At 37.5% G+C, this 17076-nt stretch overlaps 1 protein-coding gene across 3 annotated transcripts; it reads left to right on the plus strand.

Annotated features, from left to right (window-relative positions):
• Nucleotides 1–5620: 5620 nt before the first annotated feature.
• On the plus strand, nucleotides 5621–16484 carry LOC146004520 (DALR anticodon-binding domain-containing protein 3). Of its 3 annotated transcripts, none has more exons than XM_083143397.1 (7): nucleotides 5621–6063; nucleotides 9546–9719; nucleotides 11648–11928; nucleotides 12709–12905; nucleotides 13200–13333; nucleotides 14970–15137; nucleotides 16312–16482. In XM_083143397.1, the coding sequence occupies exons 1-7, from the start codon at nucleotides 5800–5802 to the stop codon at nucleotides 16429–16431; spliced, it is 1338 nt and encodes a 445-aa protein (XP_082999523.1). In that variant the 5' UTR covers nucleotides 5621–5799; the 3' UTR covers nucleotides 16432–16482. The 3 variants fall into 3 exon arrangements, with proteins under 3 accessions (XP_082999523.1, XP_082999525.1, XP_082999524.1); XM_083143399.1 differs by lacking the exon at nucleotides 5621–6063 and adding an exon at nucleotides 6128–6204 and having other exon boundaries at nucleotides 16312–16484; XM_083143398.1 differs by lacking the exon at nucleotides 5621–6063 and adding an exon at nucleotides 6720–6770 and having other exon boundaries at nucleotides 16312–16484.
• Nucleotides 16485–17076: the final 592 nt, after the last annotated feature.

Raw genomic sequence — 17076 nt, forward strand, 5'->3', positions numbered from 1 at the left:
AATTTAGGGCAAATTAAGAGACAAATCTCAGAGATCAGTCCATCCAGTTGGCGCCACAGCTCATACATGATGCGTGCGCCCGTGATATTTCTAGCAGAAGACTGATTGAAATTATAACCTCCTTCTAGCAAAATTCTCTAAATCAATATATATGGTAATTCGCTTTTAACAAATAAAGTCGAAATTCCCAGCCACCTAACAAAATTCCTGGTCACCAGGGGCGTATCCAATAGGGCAATGGGGGTTACAACCCCCTTGTTTGGTCCAGCATTTCTATAAGAAAGAACATGAAAAACAGGAAAAGATGGCAAACTATAGGACTGAGTACTAACAGTTTGTTTTCAAGTCCACTATATGTACTGATAGGTTAATTGGGACCGGACCTAAAGTTTAAAGTGGGATCGATAACACTATGGGTGTCCACCGGGTGTCGAACACAGGATCTTGATTACAAGGCACGACGTTACCGCTACGCCAGCGGGGAGGCATTGAGTGCTAATAATGCGATATAACCTCCCCCTTACGAAAATCTTGACCACGCCACTGTCTTAGGTCTATAGATTAAACTCACAGATTTGATTTATCTCGCCTTTATCATTAGGAGAAAGCAACGACAGCTTGTCCATGAAGTGCCATAAAAAAAATATACTTGAACGAAATGACTACTTTCGATAACACTAACATACATTTTTTCTCATTTTCAGGAACGTTATACTTGGTTATTAAAAATTGAAAGAGTATACTGCAATCTGTATTCTATTACAAATTGATAGCGTTGATGTTATACATTGTTATAGACGAGGTGTTTAGTAATATAGGGGTGTGTCAAACTAATTATTCGAGATATATTAATGCCTTGAAATAAATTAAAGGAAAACCACATGCCAGGTTGGTACTGGAATCCTGAAGGATGTGCACTAAAACTAAATTAATTTTTGTGGGTCAAGTGGTATTATAAACAGGAAGGGAGATAATGACGTAAAATAATAGGCTTTTTTAAAAATACTTAAAGTGTTACTGTTAAAGAGCGCGTTCATTCATTGTTGTACATAATATTGTAGGCATAGACGGGAGCACGGGGGGTAGTTGCCCCCCTAATCATGGACGTCCTCAGATTTTTTCAACGGAGGGACAAGCAAGGTATTTTCCCTGAGGTATATTACCCTGATAATATTGTTGCCCCTCAAAAAACAACACTTGAATTTGAAATTATCGCATTAATGTAAATTACTATGACTGAAATCAAATTATACGTGTGAAGTGTATACTTTTATCTTGACATTCCATTTCTAAGGGGGAGGTGTAGCCATCCTTGCTCCCCCTTCCAGACATCCATGTCCCTACATTATAGTTTCATCTAGAAATTTAGTGTAGAGGAATCTTATCGCTGTTATTAAACGATATTATACTCTTAAAAAAATAAGGTATTTTCAAGTCGATTAAAGTTCAAATCAACAACAGGGGAAGGAGCTGCAGTGGCTCAACCACAGGGGAGGGTAATGCCCATCCTTGGACGGAAATCAATTCTAGGGGGAAGAAACATTGAGGTAATAGAAAGCAAGACGGGTAGAATATAAGAGTAGCAGGACAAAAGGTTACTCAACACGGAATTAGTTTTCACGTCTTTCTTGCATTAATTCTTCCAGACGGCCAAGAGCACCTGCAGGGTGGCACAAAGGGAAATTTCCCCTCGATATCAAATTTTATACAAATAAAAATACATTTCGTAAAATTTTCTTGGTCGCTTCGCTCGCATTATCTTCTTTACTTATAGTCTTGTCAAGTTCAGAGCTGTAGCTAGAGGGCGGCGGGAGTTTTGGCCCTAGGCGCCTTAAAATATAATTGAAGAAAATTGTAAAAGAGAGTCCCATGGCGCCCCATAAATTTTTTGGGACACATTAAATCAATATTGTTTTCAGTTTGTAAAACTTTGTATCTAAAAATTTTCTCCCTCGATTCGCTCGCAATTTTGTTCTTTTCTGTAATGCATTTGTAAATTACCAGAAAGAGAAGTTATAACTATTAAGTACTTCTGACTCTTGCTGCTAAACAGTTTGTCTTAGATACATGAACACAATTGTTTGGAGGAGAAGGAGTGCGGCACATCTCAGAGACAATTTATTTATTCGTTATGGTTCCTCTATGTTGCTGCATTATATATACACACCCATCAATACAATGAAACTAAAACAGTGAGATAAAATGAGGTTTTTCTTTCCCGGCTGAACTTTCATCAAGGCTTCTACCCCCCCCCCCCAATCAAAGGGTCTGCGCACGCCTATGATTGTAGGTATGTGTTTGTTTAATACCTACATAATGACACGAAAATAACAGTAATCTCTTAACTTAAATCGCTGCATAATTTCACAATATACTTATTATGTTATGCAGCTCTTTTTAAAACAAATGGCCACGCACCCGGTGGACATAGAGGTAAACTGTAGGTCCAGTCCCGATTAGCCTTGCTGTGCATAAAGTGAACTTAAAAATAAACTCAAACAAATAGATACGCTAAGTGTAATCAGAAATAAGTTTTTGGCGTTAATCAAGTAGAACGCCTCGGTTTGCCCCCCCCCCCCAACCACGAGACACGCACCTCTGCAGACTTTTACTATTCGATATTCATTAACGCCCGTTGGGGAAGGGGTGTCTGACTATGGGGCGGCTGCCCCTCCTCTGGCGACATCACTGTTGCTATGCGATCGATCCAGCAACTTACTCATACAAAGAATCATACAATGTAACCGAGAGTTAGCCCATGAGGACAGGTTCGTGTGGTTTGGATCTGAAACATAGCACGCAAACTTTCAGCATTTGCTCACTGGTCGGACGACTGCGTGCTCGTGAGTTTCTGTCACTGAACAAACAGCAACAGACAATTAGACATGTGCTCCATTGAAACGCAACGTATGGCAAAAACCGTGTCATTGCACTACATTTCAATGTCATTCTATAGTTTGCCAAGGTTATAAGCTTGTTCCGTAAGATAAGAACCTTAATGTTCACGAAAGTGTCAAGTGCGTGCTCATTATCTCGATTATAGGCCGGAGAGTTTCGTTCTGAGGGTCTCAGGTGTTACTTTGTCACTTGAGATTCTTTCTCTCCCTTTCTTTCTTCTTCATCTGTTTCTCTCTCGTTTACGCTTATTCTACTCTGTTGTTCTTATTTTTATTTTACTCTTTCCCACTCTGGTGCTCTTATATATTTCTCTTACTCTTTTCCAACTCTATTGCTCTCATCTTCTTCTCCTTAGTCTTTCCCACTCTGGTGCTCTTATATATTTCTCTTACTCTTTTCCAACTCTGTTGGTCTCATCTTCTTCTTCTTACTCTTTCCCACTCTGGTGCTCTTATATATTTACCTTACTCTTTTCCAACTCTCTTGCTCTCATCTTCTTCTTCTTACTCTTTCCCACTCTGGTGCTCTTATATATTTCTCTTACTCTTTCCCAACTCTGTTGGTCTCATCTTCTTCTTCTTAATCTTTCCCACTCTGGTGCTCATATATTTCATTGCCTAAAAGTCCACTTTATGCATAGTAAGGCTAATCGGGACTGGACCTACAGTTTAAAGTGGGATCCGCGAGCTGTGCCTATGTATCGAACCCGGTTCCCCTGATTACAAGGCGACAATTATGATCATTTGAAATCGGACTGGAATTCTTACAAGGTCTTAAACGATAGATATTACTTTAAAAAAATAAAGAAATGAAAACAATAAGAATAATAATCATAATAATAATAACAACAACAACAATATATGCACCATATGCTCTCTCATCTATATAAATCGAGACGGTACCGAGAACGAAAAAAGGCATTTGCAACTTCGACGAGAAAGGCATTCTGCTAAGTTTCGTCTCGTCACGATATTGTAAATTGATGCCGATTTTCGATTGCCTTCGTTTTCTCCTGCTCTTTTATTTTTTATTTCGACTTATTAACGTCGCTTTTCTAACCCGCTTTCTCATTCAACCGCTTCTGAAATTAAGTTGACAGTAGGTAGTAGAATTACGGACAGAGATTTGTTTTAATATCCTGTAAAGTTGTGGTGGTGTCCCTGATGCCATGACCAAGAATTATGTCATAAATATTGAACGAAATAACATTAGTAGCAAAAATACAGAATGTCAATTAGCACGTTTCGCTTTACGTCTACACTATGTGTCTATGAAAATACGATATGTCAAACGGAAATAGTTTCATAATTCTATTAATTAGTCTTACAGAAGTTCTTAATAATTAAAATATATCAATTGAAATAGTATATCTGTTTAAAAGTAGCAATGTAGTAGTATACTTTACCGCCCCATGAAACCGTAATTTCGAACATCACTACGAGCCCGGTCACAACTCCGAGCGACATCTACTATTTTAAGTTTTTTCTTCTCAAGTACAGCTAATGGCAAATATAATAGCAGGCAAATTGTCCTTCAGTATGTTCTCCGCAATATTGAAGCTCAACCAGTAGACTGTGGTTCGACACAACATTCAACACGAAGAGATAACCTTTGTTCTATCGTAAGTGCAGTTTCTTAAAAACACACACAATGCACAAGAAAAATAACGAAAATAGCCATAGACAATTTCCTACCGTTATCTTCGCGGTCTATTGTACCCCGCCTCACTCAACACTCCGGCAGTTTGTTTCTTTATACAGCATATTTGCAAATGATACAATGCAAGCTACTGAGCTACATGATTCGACTGCGTCAAAGACATAATTTCTACATCATCCTGCAATATATTTTCCACCATTATTAATGAAAATGCATCCAGGCCCGTAGCCAGAATTGATCTCCGGGGGGGGGGGGGAGGGCTCACGGGTAATGAGGGGGGGCTTTGTAAATCAACTCTATTTTTCAAAAGTTTAACAGTGTTAAATTAAGGTAAATTATGTGTGTGGGGGGTCATTAAGTTACATAAAGTTTAGAAAAATCACACAAATACTACATTTTTTCTATAGTGCCTAGCGTACATTCCACTCCCTGCAGAAACAATAAAACTCCCCTTCGTTTCCAAAACTTGGGAGCTGTTAGCCTTTGACGAAGATGCGGAGGGAATTTGCATAATCATTTGCATTTGCATTTGATGACATCAAAGTCACAGATTTCTGTATAAATGGGAGGTTGCAACTGGGGAAAAGAAGGTACAGATAAAGAAGCTCCCCTGTAAAGGAACTTTCTGAAGTCTAGAGATAAGAATCTCCTAAATACTTGCTGCTACTAGACTACTTATAAATAAGATGAACGAATGTAATAGCTGCTGTTCATGCTCCCTGAATTTATCCTTCACCAAAGTTGTGAGCAAATTAATATCGGCTGTCTACATATTCACTCTTCACTGCAAACAAATTACACACAATAGTTTTACCTAATGTCAAGGGGGCTGACCTCAGTGCCAGCCCCCCCCCCCCCCTGGCTACGGGCCTGAATGCATCTATCTCGGTCCCGACTTTTCGGGATCCCGCACATCCCTACTAAATTCACAGAAAATAAACATAAGGTGAGGCAAGTTGGATGAGATTTGGTTCCCAACGTTTGTTCTTGTGACGGCACGGCTTGCACTTGCATGGAAGGAGGGCTTTGTTTTCACGCATGGTCGTGGTTCACGTTGAGTGTGAGTAGGCATTCCTGCATGAAGTTAATGGAGATGAGGCCCCACACAAGCGTAGAAAACAACGCGAGCTGAAAACTGCTGTGTGGCTGATAACCTTGCCTCTACATGTGCAGTGCAGGTTGTCAACAAACTTCGAAAAATAGTAAACAATATGTTTTTGCAGTGAAGCGCAACTATCAAAAATGAGTAAATATGGCGCTTTGTGCAGTTTTATGCGCCAACTTTCCGAGCGTTTATATGGATTTGGTGTACATTTTGCATCCAGAAAAGTATGGAAGTGTAATTATAAACAAAATTCTTTGGGTGATCTCAATGTGAGACTGATATTGCAAAAGGAGAATTTATGCAAAGAAATTGTCGGAGAAAATAAAGATGAAGATAAGGACTCGAAAATTGATTTGTTAAAATCTTCTGGAGCAAGTGCAGTAACAAACATATCTGAAGTTGTAAGTATCCAAGCAATGAGATTTCAGTTCGAGACAACAAATAAGGGAACAGTTCCGTGAATCGGAAACACATTTCTTAATTTTTACAGAAGAAACTACTTACGGAAATGAGTTTCTGCAAGCTTTCAAACGTTCGTCGAGGTATTTTCTTGGTAACAGTATGGTATAGTGAAAACACATTTCTGCAAATTTACATAAGAAACTACTTACGGAACTGAGTTTCTGTAGACTTTTGGAAGCTCATGGAAGTGTTTTCTCCCTTCAACTTATTCGGCCGGTAAATCATGTATTTTTCGACATTAATGTATCTCCGATGCACGACAGCTCTTGCCTCCATTACCGTCGACTACGTGAATCAAATGTTCCTTTCGTTCGATTATGTAACCCTCTGTTAGTGTAGCAACCACGCGGTAGTTTTACAAGATGACGTGTGAGCGTTTTTTCCCCCCAATTTAGTTTTCTGTTTGCCTATCCTAACCTTCCGTGAATGGTTTGTGGATCAATTTTCGCTTAAACACCTTCTGTGAATAGAACACTGCATATCAGCTGATGATAGACAACGTGAGTCAAGATTTGCCTGCTATATTGTGTGTAACGAAAGCGAATTAGCAACGAACAATAAATACTTGTAATGTGAAAAATTATGTTTTTTTTTTAAGTGAAAAAGCATAATCCCACGTTCAAAAATGTTCCGCTATGCATAAGAGGTAAGTACAAATGTAAATAATTAGGAAATAAACGAAAACACTACATAACCACAACCAGAACGTGAGTCAAGATGTGGCCGCCATATTGTGTGTTAAGGAAGCCAAGAAAGGATTAAAAAAAAGTCACTCTGTATGTGAGAAATTGTGTTTGTTTTTGTGTAAAAAGCATAACGGCAACTTGAACTATGTTCCACAATACACAATTGGTAAGTACGAACCATGCGAAACACAAGATATCGGATTTTAATGTGTTTCCAATATACGGAACTGTTACCCAAATGAGGTCTATGTGAAAAAAGATAGGAGGGTCATTATTGAGGACGATTGGATAAATCGCTTCTGTAGTCATGTAATCGTTCTTCTACATAGTGCAGAATACCTAAATTGTACAGTGAACTGCAAAGAAACGTGTACTCAAATTATCCTGGTTCGTACTATGTGGAGTTCTAGAATTGAAACACAAATATCAAATCAGAGGCATGTAACGCGCCAACATAACCAGTACAAATTCACCTCATTAGACTGCAAAATTGAAGTGCTTGAAAATAGTGATGGCCAGTTTACTATCCTTCATACATCTTCAGAAGCATAAAAGATGCAAACTTCTGATTGTGTAATTCCGAATCTATAATGGTGCACAGGATTTTTTTTTTTTACATGATTCTGTTTCTTATTATGTCTTTCAGAGTCTTAGTGATTACTTACTGTGTGTTTCTGTGAACAGATTTTTTCCTTCCACATATTCCTAATGATTCTTTGGGTACCAGTTTCATAGATCGGAGACACATTAAAATCGGATATTTTGTGTTTTACATGGTTCGTACTTCCCAATTGTGTATTGCGGAACATAGTTCAAGGTGCCATTATGCTTTTTACACGAAAAGAAACACTTTTTCTAAAATAACGCATTTTTCTAAGTGCTACTGAACGCATGTAACAGTGCGATATCGCTTTTTTGTTTTTGAATATCAGTGTTTCCAACCTTCTTCACCGAGAAATACCTATTATCGTGTTAGTCACATGCGCAAATTGTACATTATGCATGGGTAGCTGACGGATAGCCCCACAAACCATTCCGATACAGTTAGGTTAGGTTTGATTAGGTTAGGCAAGCATAGTTAAAAAAAAAAAAAAGGGTTGGAAACACTGACATGATTTCCCAGTCAAATACATGCCACGATGAAAGAAAATACCTCGACTAACATTGGAAACCTTAGATAAACTCATATCCGTAAGTAGTTTCCTATGTAAAAATGAAGAAATGTGTCTCCGATGTATGAAACTGTTACCAATTCTTTGTATCTGAGCAGCCATTTGTTTACTGTCGTCTTAGATATGGACTGCTGCTGCTAGTTTATGTGCATGGGGTGCAAAGGGGTATTTCACTAAGTACTTTTATTGTTAGGTTAGGCAGGGCAGGTTTAAAGCTCTTAGCATTAAATTAACGTCCCTAATGCTTTAAATACCTGATCATGTAATATCTGGCCGAGCACAAAACCACCTTCAAACCTCACGTAAAAATGTGTGAAAACTCATGTCCCCGTCAACCAGAAACCAAGAATGCCTGCTTGTGTAAGCTACATTTCAAATGATGATTTCTCTGGTAAATAATACTTAACAAATCTTTTAACTGTGCTAATTACTTTCTCTAAGTTCGGAACTTACCCCACAATTGTTTCCAGTATATAAAAAAAAACATTTAACTTGCCACCTCACCTTGCAGTACATTTAGAAATGTGACCTTAAAACATTTCATTAATACAAGATTGGATTAAACAGAATTGATTCTTGCACCGGAGTGTCCTTCATAAAGAAGGCTCTGCCGGTAATGCAATACATTCTAATACATGGCCAATTCTATCATATCAGTGCATATTTTAAATTAAGCTAGCAAAAATTTATAATGATATGTTTATTACTCAAAATCCATGGTGTTGGAGCTTAGTGGAAAGATACTATATTCCTTTTCCGGAATGTCTGGAGTAAGAGAACATGAACGTGTTCTTGGTGCACGTTGAAGGGTGTGTGCCTCACCCAATGAATGCACGGAGGGGAGGGGCATGCATGGGAGGGGGCGACTGACTGCTCATTCGCGGTCCAGTAGTTCTGTAGTAAACATGTCAGCTCGCATCAGGAGAGTGCCGTATAGTGTTGACTGTGTACGAGAACCTATTTGCATGAGGTAAAACAGTAAATGAATGTGTTTAGGAGATAGCTGCCCTCAAGGGAATTGGGAAATCCAGAGTTTATAATATCCGGAAGGAAGCGAAACAATCGCGAGAAAAGGATGGATCATCCCTGTTAGAAACGCCGGGCAAGAAGCATCCGAAACAAAGTCAACGATTTGCAGACTTCAATGAGTTTGCGCTAGAGGCATGACAAAGGCTCATTCACAGGGAATATATATTTTATTTTTTTTGAGAATAAAAGAAGAAATTGGCAGCAGAGAGCACTTTGCTTTACAGCCGTTATACCGTGCAGCACTTCGTTGCTTTCATCCCGCACCCTTCCCCACCTAGTCTGGCCCTGCCCACAAGCTTTCCCCTCTGCGCGTCCCTACTTCAGACATTCCGGAAAAGTTGTATAGGTGTAACATTTTACCAAGGACATTATCATGGTCCACAGTATTTCCACATCATCCCTGAGTATGTGTGCAAGACTGTAAAGGAGAGAGTGGTGATTATTTTGAACAAGTGCATATTATTAATACAATGGAAGTGAACCAAGGCTACTTGTCTAAATTTTCTGATTATTATTGGCACTTATATCTTCCAGGATTTGAAGATGCTTGTGGATGAGAGTCAGAATTGGTCTCTACATATCCAAAGGTGCCTGTTAGAAGACTGGAGATTGTCAATTTATTTGCAAAGAAATCATGCTTTTTGTGCATGCCTTCAGCAGGTTTTATCAAGTGGCTTACAGTATGGAAAGGGAACTCAAAAATACAAGGTAGGGTACCATCATATGTGTAGGTATGTAAAGGAGTAAAGAACAAGGACACAAATAACTTTGCATTACTTCTGATTTTTTTAAAGGTTAGATTTTAATGTTCATTGTTATGACATTATTATTGACAATAATGTAATATTTTTATATACTGAAACCCATTGTTCAAAAACAATAAAATAATTACGTATTGGCCTGAATATAAGTCGCACCCTAAAATTTGAAGGAGTGAAAAGAAAAAAAGATGATACCTGAATATAAGCTGAGGGAAGAAAAGAAAATACCAGTAACAATTTACCGGCAGATTCAGGGAAATATAATTAGGTAGGTACAATCAAAGAGTACGTTATCAAGAATGCAGGCAGTTTTTACAATGCCCAGTTAGAAACAACAATGCTATTGTAGGATAACATTATGGTATCTACAATTCTATTGTAGCATTATCCTTATTTCAAAATGAGGAATCAGCACATTTTTAACAACATATAATTTGACGAAATGTCACAATTGATGCATCCTAATTTTTCACAATTGAAATTTGGATAAAATGTGCGGCTTGTATTCAGGCCAATTCGGTAAGTATAAATTTATTTACAAAGACGTTCAATGTATAAATGTGTGCACTAGAAATCACGTGATGTGGACACATCAATTAACCTTAAAATTGCTAATAATTTTATCAATCTTATTTCTGTAAAGAGCCTGTATTTTAGAACAAATTTCTGATTTTTTTTTATGTTTATAAAGGTCAGTGACGGATTAAAGTGGGTGCTATTGATGCTGCAGCATTAGGCGCAGATGAAAACAGATGAGAATTTTCCGAAAGCTGAACAGTTTTCTTTTGCTATATTAACGCTCAATTTTTGCTGCAGCATCAGGCCCAATTTCGCCTTAATCCGGCCCTGAAAATCATGTAAAGTAATTTTCAGAATACATTGTTTCTCTTTCTAAGACAAAACTATAGGTAAATTTTATATTGGTAGTTTATCGGTATCGGTGACATTTTCTTATTTTAGCCACTGGCTAATTTTGCGGGTCCAACTGCTGTCATTATTGAGGGTTGTATCATCTGGGATGGAGGAAGATGAAGATTGTAGACCTCTGAAACTAATCAGTTTCTAGATTAAGAGCAGCATGGAAACAAGACTTTTCCCATACGATATTTTCCCCACATTATGTACAGATTTTGATTGCATGTAATTAACCCCTCGAGGCATAATGACGTACATGTGTACGTTTGCTGCATGGTTGATGTCAAACTGCTGTTAGATGCCATACATTGGTGGTAGACAAACTGTTTTACCAGTTGACCAGAAAAGTGTCATTCTTTGCTGTCATCTACAGGGAAATAATAATAATAAAAAAAAACTACTACTTGCTAACATAGGCAATGGCTAGGTTGTCCCAATTTTCGACAGTGACACTCCCCTGCAAATGTATAGTAATTTTTCAAGTTATTTGTAATGACAAGTGTTAGTTTTGTAATTTTTTAAGTGTTAGTGTGATAAAAACAGTTTTAAGAGCGAAAATGTTACTTAGTTTCAAATATTATAGTCAAACAAAATGCAACTAGAATGCATGAATCAAAAAAACTTCACACCGATCAAGATGTGTGAGGACATTCTGTGAATAACTCTAAAAAAAAATTGATTTAAGATTTAAAAATATAGAAATTTGTTTGACATAACATAAAATGCTAAAGCTGAGTGGTTTAAATACTGCTTGAGGTTCAGCAGGCAGGAGATTTACGTCCCAGACAGAGGTGAAAAAACAAACAACTTTGATCAAGAGCATGACAGTAAAGTGAACCTTGTTTGTGCAATGCTTAGAGACCTGAAGCTACAACCATAAGAGGAGCATATAAACTTGTTTAAGAAAAAGTCTGATATGTTCGAACTGGTTTCCTTGATCCAACAATGCTTTCATTTCAGACAGTACTTTTGTCATCTGAGGAAGGAAGTAGTGAAAAAACTTCAGATTTGAGTTCATTAAGAATACGCCTTCTTAAAGATCTCCTGAAGAATCTTGTTCGAATGGCTGGTTATGAAGTAGTTGAGAGTGCAGTGTGTGATGAGGACACCATAAAATTATATCTCACAACTTCTTCATGTGGAAGCATCCCAGAACATCACCAAGCAGTTGTTTGTGGTGTAGTGAGCAATGCAAAGCATCATAGTAAAGAATGCAGTGTATCAGCGGATGACTATTATAGGTAAGTGGAAGAGAATGAATTATAGACAAACTGTATTCCGCTACAGGGTATGAGGCCTGTGATTACTCTGATAATGAGATGGATGGGGACCGAGAATACCTGAAATTAAAAAAAAAACACCAGGACTCTCCAGAATAGCATGGGGAAAATAAGATACAGGACAGGGGAAAAAAGAGGCAGTATGTGAAAAATGCACAGTATTATTATGGACATTGTACTTTTTTAAGTAGTAGTCAAGTGTCTTCAGCTTCAGGATTGTGCACAGTTTCCATTCACAAACCCACTTAGAAGAAAAGTGATTGGGGGGGGGGGGCTTGGATTATGCAGAAAACTGGATGTGTTGAGGCTTTTGCTGCATCTAAAGATATCAGTTTGACAGATACGCAGGGAGAGAGAGAATCCATTCTAATCCAATTACAGTTCATTATTGACCGCGATAAAAAAAATGCATGGAAAAATGAACAGTAAGTGGTTGAGAATGGATTATCTTACTGTCTATCTTTTTGTAACTATGCAAATAGAATAAACCCACACAATACCTTAAAACTACTTAGGCATGATGATTTGAACTGAGAATCAAAAACACCTGTGTATAGCCATTTGTCATTATTTAACCATGATGTATAAAGTATTATGACATTTTGATAAAAAAAAGGATATACTGTTATGAATCATATTTTCCTCATGTTAAATCACATTTCTTGTAAACAAAGATGATGCTGAACAAGTTTCCCTAATTTCAGTCTTCCAAATGACCATATTACACCTTTTCCTTTCTAGGTTACGCCACAATGATATGCGACTATGCACAGAGCACAAGTATGGAACACAAGTCAAAGGAGAGGGCTGGGAGAAATTTCTAATGTGTTTGACTGATTCAGTCATAAAAATGGATCTCCTCAGCATTAAGCCAAAAAGTACTGTTTCCCTTAATTTGGAGGAGGAAAGCACTTTGCACAGACAGAGCAGCAGTAGAGGTTAGTTCCTTTAGGCCAAGTACTTTTATTAGTACTATTATATACGCGTACTTAGAGAAGGGCCTAAAATAGTATAATGACACATAATCATGATAAAATAAAATAAAAAAATGACTAAAATGCAAGATTGAGATAAAAAAAGCTATATACGAGGGCCATTTCAAAACTTTTGTACACTGTACATGTCTGGTATAATAGATACACAAGGCTGTAATTGTTTGCCCCTCCAATGCTATATCATGAATATAGAGATAACTGATATCTGAATAAATATAATGCATTTATTTATTTTAGGAGCATTATTTGTTCTGTACAACTGTGCTCGCCTCGCAAGAATAAGGGAGAATTTTCAGCAGCGTGTGAAGGACTCTTATTACCCCCCTTTAGTTCCTCTTAGCGAAGTGGATTTCTCGTTATTGTCAAAAGAGGTGAGTTACTTTAGGCTAAGATAACAAAGTAGCGCAGTTAAAGATTTCCTGTATTGGTCAGTCGATGTAGTCATATCAGTAAAATTACTGATGTGCTATATATTTATATATAACCTGTAATTTAGCAAAGAAGTTGTCATAATTTTTAATGAATATAAACTTATAATTTGTGTGCCCCTGTTTTGTAAAGTAAAAGTCTAAATATGCAATTTGATTTCCAAAGATAGCCATTGCAGTTTCCTAATTACAAATATTAATTAATGAGGTTCATGTTCTTCATGAAAATTTAGAACTTTGCATCAAATACGTAGAATATTGGTATTGACAAAGGTTTATCTCCTTATTTAAATGTGAAATACTCACCAGACATACAGATGGGGGACAAAATAATACGAACACCTGTGAAAAAGTATGCCACATTTCACACCGGCAGTACAGCAGCACCACCTGGCACTGAAGTCTGCCACCTAGTGGCTGTGAAGGGGAAGGTATTAGTTTGCCAACAGCAGTCATTGGTGGTGCATTCGTCTATCATACGCTCTCAAGAGACACTGCAATGTCAGACCTGACAGAGTTCCAAAGAGGCATGATTGTTGGAGCACGTTCAGCTGGAGCCACGGTGACTGAAACCTCAAAGCTTGTTGGGTGTGCAAGGAGCACAGTATCAGCCGTTATGACAGCGTACACAACACAAGGTAAGATGGCATCTTCAAAGCACAACAGTGGACAAAAGACAAAGCTTGCTGCTCGGGATAGGAGGGTGTTGAAGCGCATAGTGGCCCGAAAGCACAAGCAATCGTTATCCGAGATAACATCTGAAGTGAACAGGCATCTCCAGGACCCCATTTCAACCAAAACTGTCAAAAGGGAACTCCATGGTGACATCACGTAATGCTGTCAAGCGACGCCAATGTTGCAAAGCTCACAGAAGTTGGTCCCCACAGCAGTGGCAACAAGTCATCTGGTCTGATGAATCAATATTCACGTTATTTCAGACCACGGGGCACGTTTACGTGTGGAGAACGCCTCAAGATGCATTTCATCCTGACTGCCTCTTGCCGACTGTGAAGCATGGAGGTGGGTCCATTATGGTATGCGGCGCGATATCTTGGCATTGTGTGGGACCACTTGTTTTTCTGCATGGGAAGATCAATGCCAGTCACTATCGCAGCATTCTGGGGGATCATCTCCATCCTTTATTTCCTGGGGACCGACCGCTTTTTCAAGACGACAACGCTCCTATCCACACTGCTGGGTCTGTCCAAACATGGTTTGAAGAACATGACGATGAAGTAGGACATCTTGAATGGCCCCCACAGTCTCCTGACCTGAACATTATAGAACATTTGTGGGGATATTTGGAGTCCAAACTTCGTGCTCGAAGTCCGCCTCCAGCCACACTTTCGGAATTGGAGACTGCTCTGGAGGAAGAATGGCTCCATATTCCCTTAAACATTGTGCATGACCTCTATGCGTCCATCCCACGTCGCATACAAAGTGTACTTCAGTCACAGGGTGGTCCAACCCCCTATTAATAAAGATTTTCTCTACATTCACAGGTGTTCGTATTATTTTGTCCCCCATCTGTATATGTGTTTATGAAATAATTTCATGGATTGTTTTTTTCACTTTCTAGGAAGAATGGGATCTTCTGTTAAATTTCATCCTCCCATTTCCATCCATTATACAATCAGCTGTTGAGGATGTTGAACATGGAAAATTACAGCCCCATGTGATTTCAAATTTCCTTTCGGCTTTCAGTAGTTCCATAAGTGGATATTACAGCAGGATACACATACTCACCGTAAGTAGAAAGCTGGCACTTTTTTCAGTAGAAAAAAAAATTCACCACTTCTTCCTCTCCAAACACAACATTCATACAGTGTGAACAATGTCAGAACTTCTGATTTTAAATTGTGTAATCATTTACCTTCAAAAAGTATTTTGATTAAGTTTGTTTATATAAAAAAGGTGAAATCTTATGCCAAGTGTCATTAACATCATAAAAATGCACAAGGACTATTGTTAGAGGCATGCAAATTTTGTTTTTGATGAAAACACGAAATATGAAATAACATGCTGTAATGTTCATTTGTCATGTTTCTGAAAGGTGTGAGGTGCATTTTCCTACCTTTTTGTCACGAAATAATGCGAAATGAACTGCAAAATATACTCTTAAACACAAAATTTACCGTTTATATACTGACACGACACTTTCTGAAGTCTGAAGTATCCTGCGAGTTATGCAATTCACTGAAAATTGATTAATTCTGCTGTAAATATTTGAGAAGCAAAGATGGACCCCTTTACACAGGAATAGACTTAATACTCTGGTAAATACATAAATGTGCTATTAGAAGGGATAAGTTTATTTTGTGTAATAAGTGCAGTTTTTAAATAAAATTTAGGATTATATTCACAATTTTAAAACCAAAATGTCATCTTACGTATATAGCACTTTTGATGTGATCATTCACAGCTATAACATCGACATTTTATTTTATTTACAGCTTTTGAAATAGACTCTTGTTTTTGTACCAAAATTTTGCTTTTTTATTTACCAAAAGTATGTGCCTCTAACTATTGTCTTTTGAATATTTCCAAATTTTCAATCTTACCTGGGTTCTTCATCAGGAAAGGCAAAAGGATTAAATGAACATAGGTTAAGACCAGGTAATAGTTAAGGATAAACGTAAATAACACTTAATGACAAATCATGCCAGCCATGTGTTCCTAGGAGGAGACAGCTCCACCTAGGACTCAAGTGTTGCAACACCTATTCTTGATTTTGCTCTTTCTCAAGCAATCTGTTTTCACTGTATAATGAATTACAGATTTATTTTCCTTTCATAATAAAGAATCACGGTTGGGTGAATATTCAGACTAAGGAAACAGATATGTTGCTACTGTAATTATGTACTACATATGATGGAAATAATAACCTCCTTTCTACTGTTTTTTTTTTTTTTTTTTTTCAGGAACCCCATCCTCATTTGTTACCCATAATGTATGCTCGTTTGTACTTACTGCAAGGTGTGGAACAGGTTTTACATAATGCTTTAAACTTGTATGACATAACTCCCTTAGTACAAATGTAACAATACAGGTTAATAAATTGCATAATTAAAAATTATGGTGTATTCTGTGCTTATAAAAGACATTTTGAGGGACAAGATGATTGTGTAGACATTGCAGGGATAATTTAAGTAAGATCACATTTATCAAAACTACATCAAATACAATTATGATTCTTGACCACACACTACTCCAACAACCTGTGGTATAAAATATATCGTTTGCTTTCCTTCACATGTACATATGAGTGGAAACTAGTCGAGGGGTCAAAATTACCGATTAAATTTTAGTACATCCTATTGATAAATTAGCATTTTTCAGGTTGAGACTAGTTGATTTCATTTAAAAAATAAATATACTATGTAGCATCTGACATCCCCACAGCCAGTCATTACAGCTTCCTTGAACATAAAACTAATATTTTTATGAATTACACTGTAGGAAGCAGAAAAGAAAACATGGATGTCAAACATTTATACAGTATTCAAATTTTTCAACATTTACGGAAAGTCAGTAGTACTCAAGAAATGCTTTCATAACTGAGCTACACTGTTGCTACAATAATAACTATTACTACTGAACTGGAAAAACCCCTCAAAAAAATGCAGTCACGGTCACAACAAATAGATTTTTCTGACCAATTGTTTAAAAACCTGACAAATTACAGA

The sequence above is a fragment of the Lepisma saccharinum genome, chromosome 21 (genome assembly GCF_977018435.1).
Source record: "Lepisma saccharinum chromosome 21, izLepSacc3.1, whole genome shotgun sequence".
NCBI classification, from domain to species: Eukaryota; Metazoa; Arthropoda; class Insecta; order Zygentoma; family Lepismatidae; genus Lepisma; species Lepisma saccharinum.

Coding starts and splice junctions, on each gene's coding strand:
- LOC146004520 (XM_083143397.1), top strand. CDS start 5,800: ATGAGTAAATATGGCGCTTTGTGCAGTTTTATGCGCCAACTTTCCGAG. Junction 11,929..12,708: donor TCAGCGGATGACTATTATAG/GTAAGTGGAAGA, acceptor TTTCCTTTCTAG/GTTACGCCACAATGATATGC. Junction 13,334..14,969: donor TCTCGTTATTGTCAAAAGAG/GTGAGTTACTTT, acceptor TTCACTTTCTAG/GAAGAATGGGATCTTCTGTT.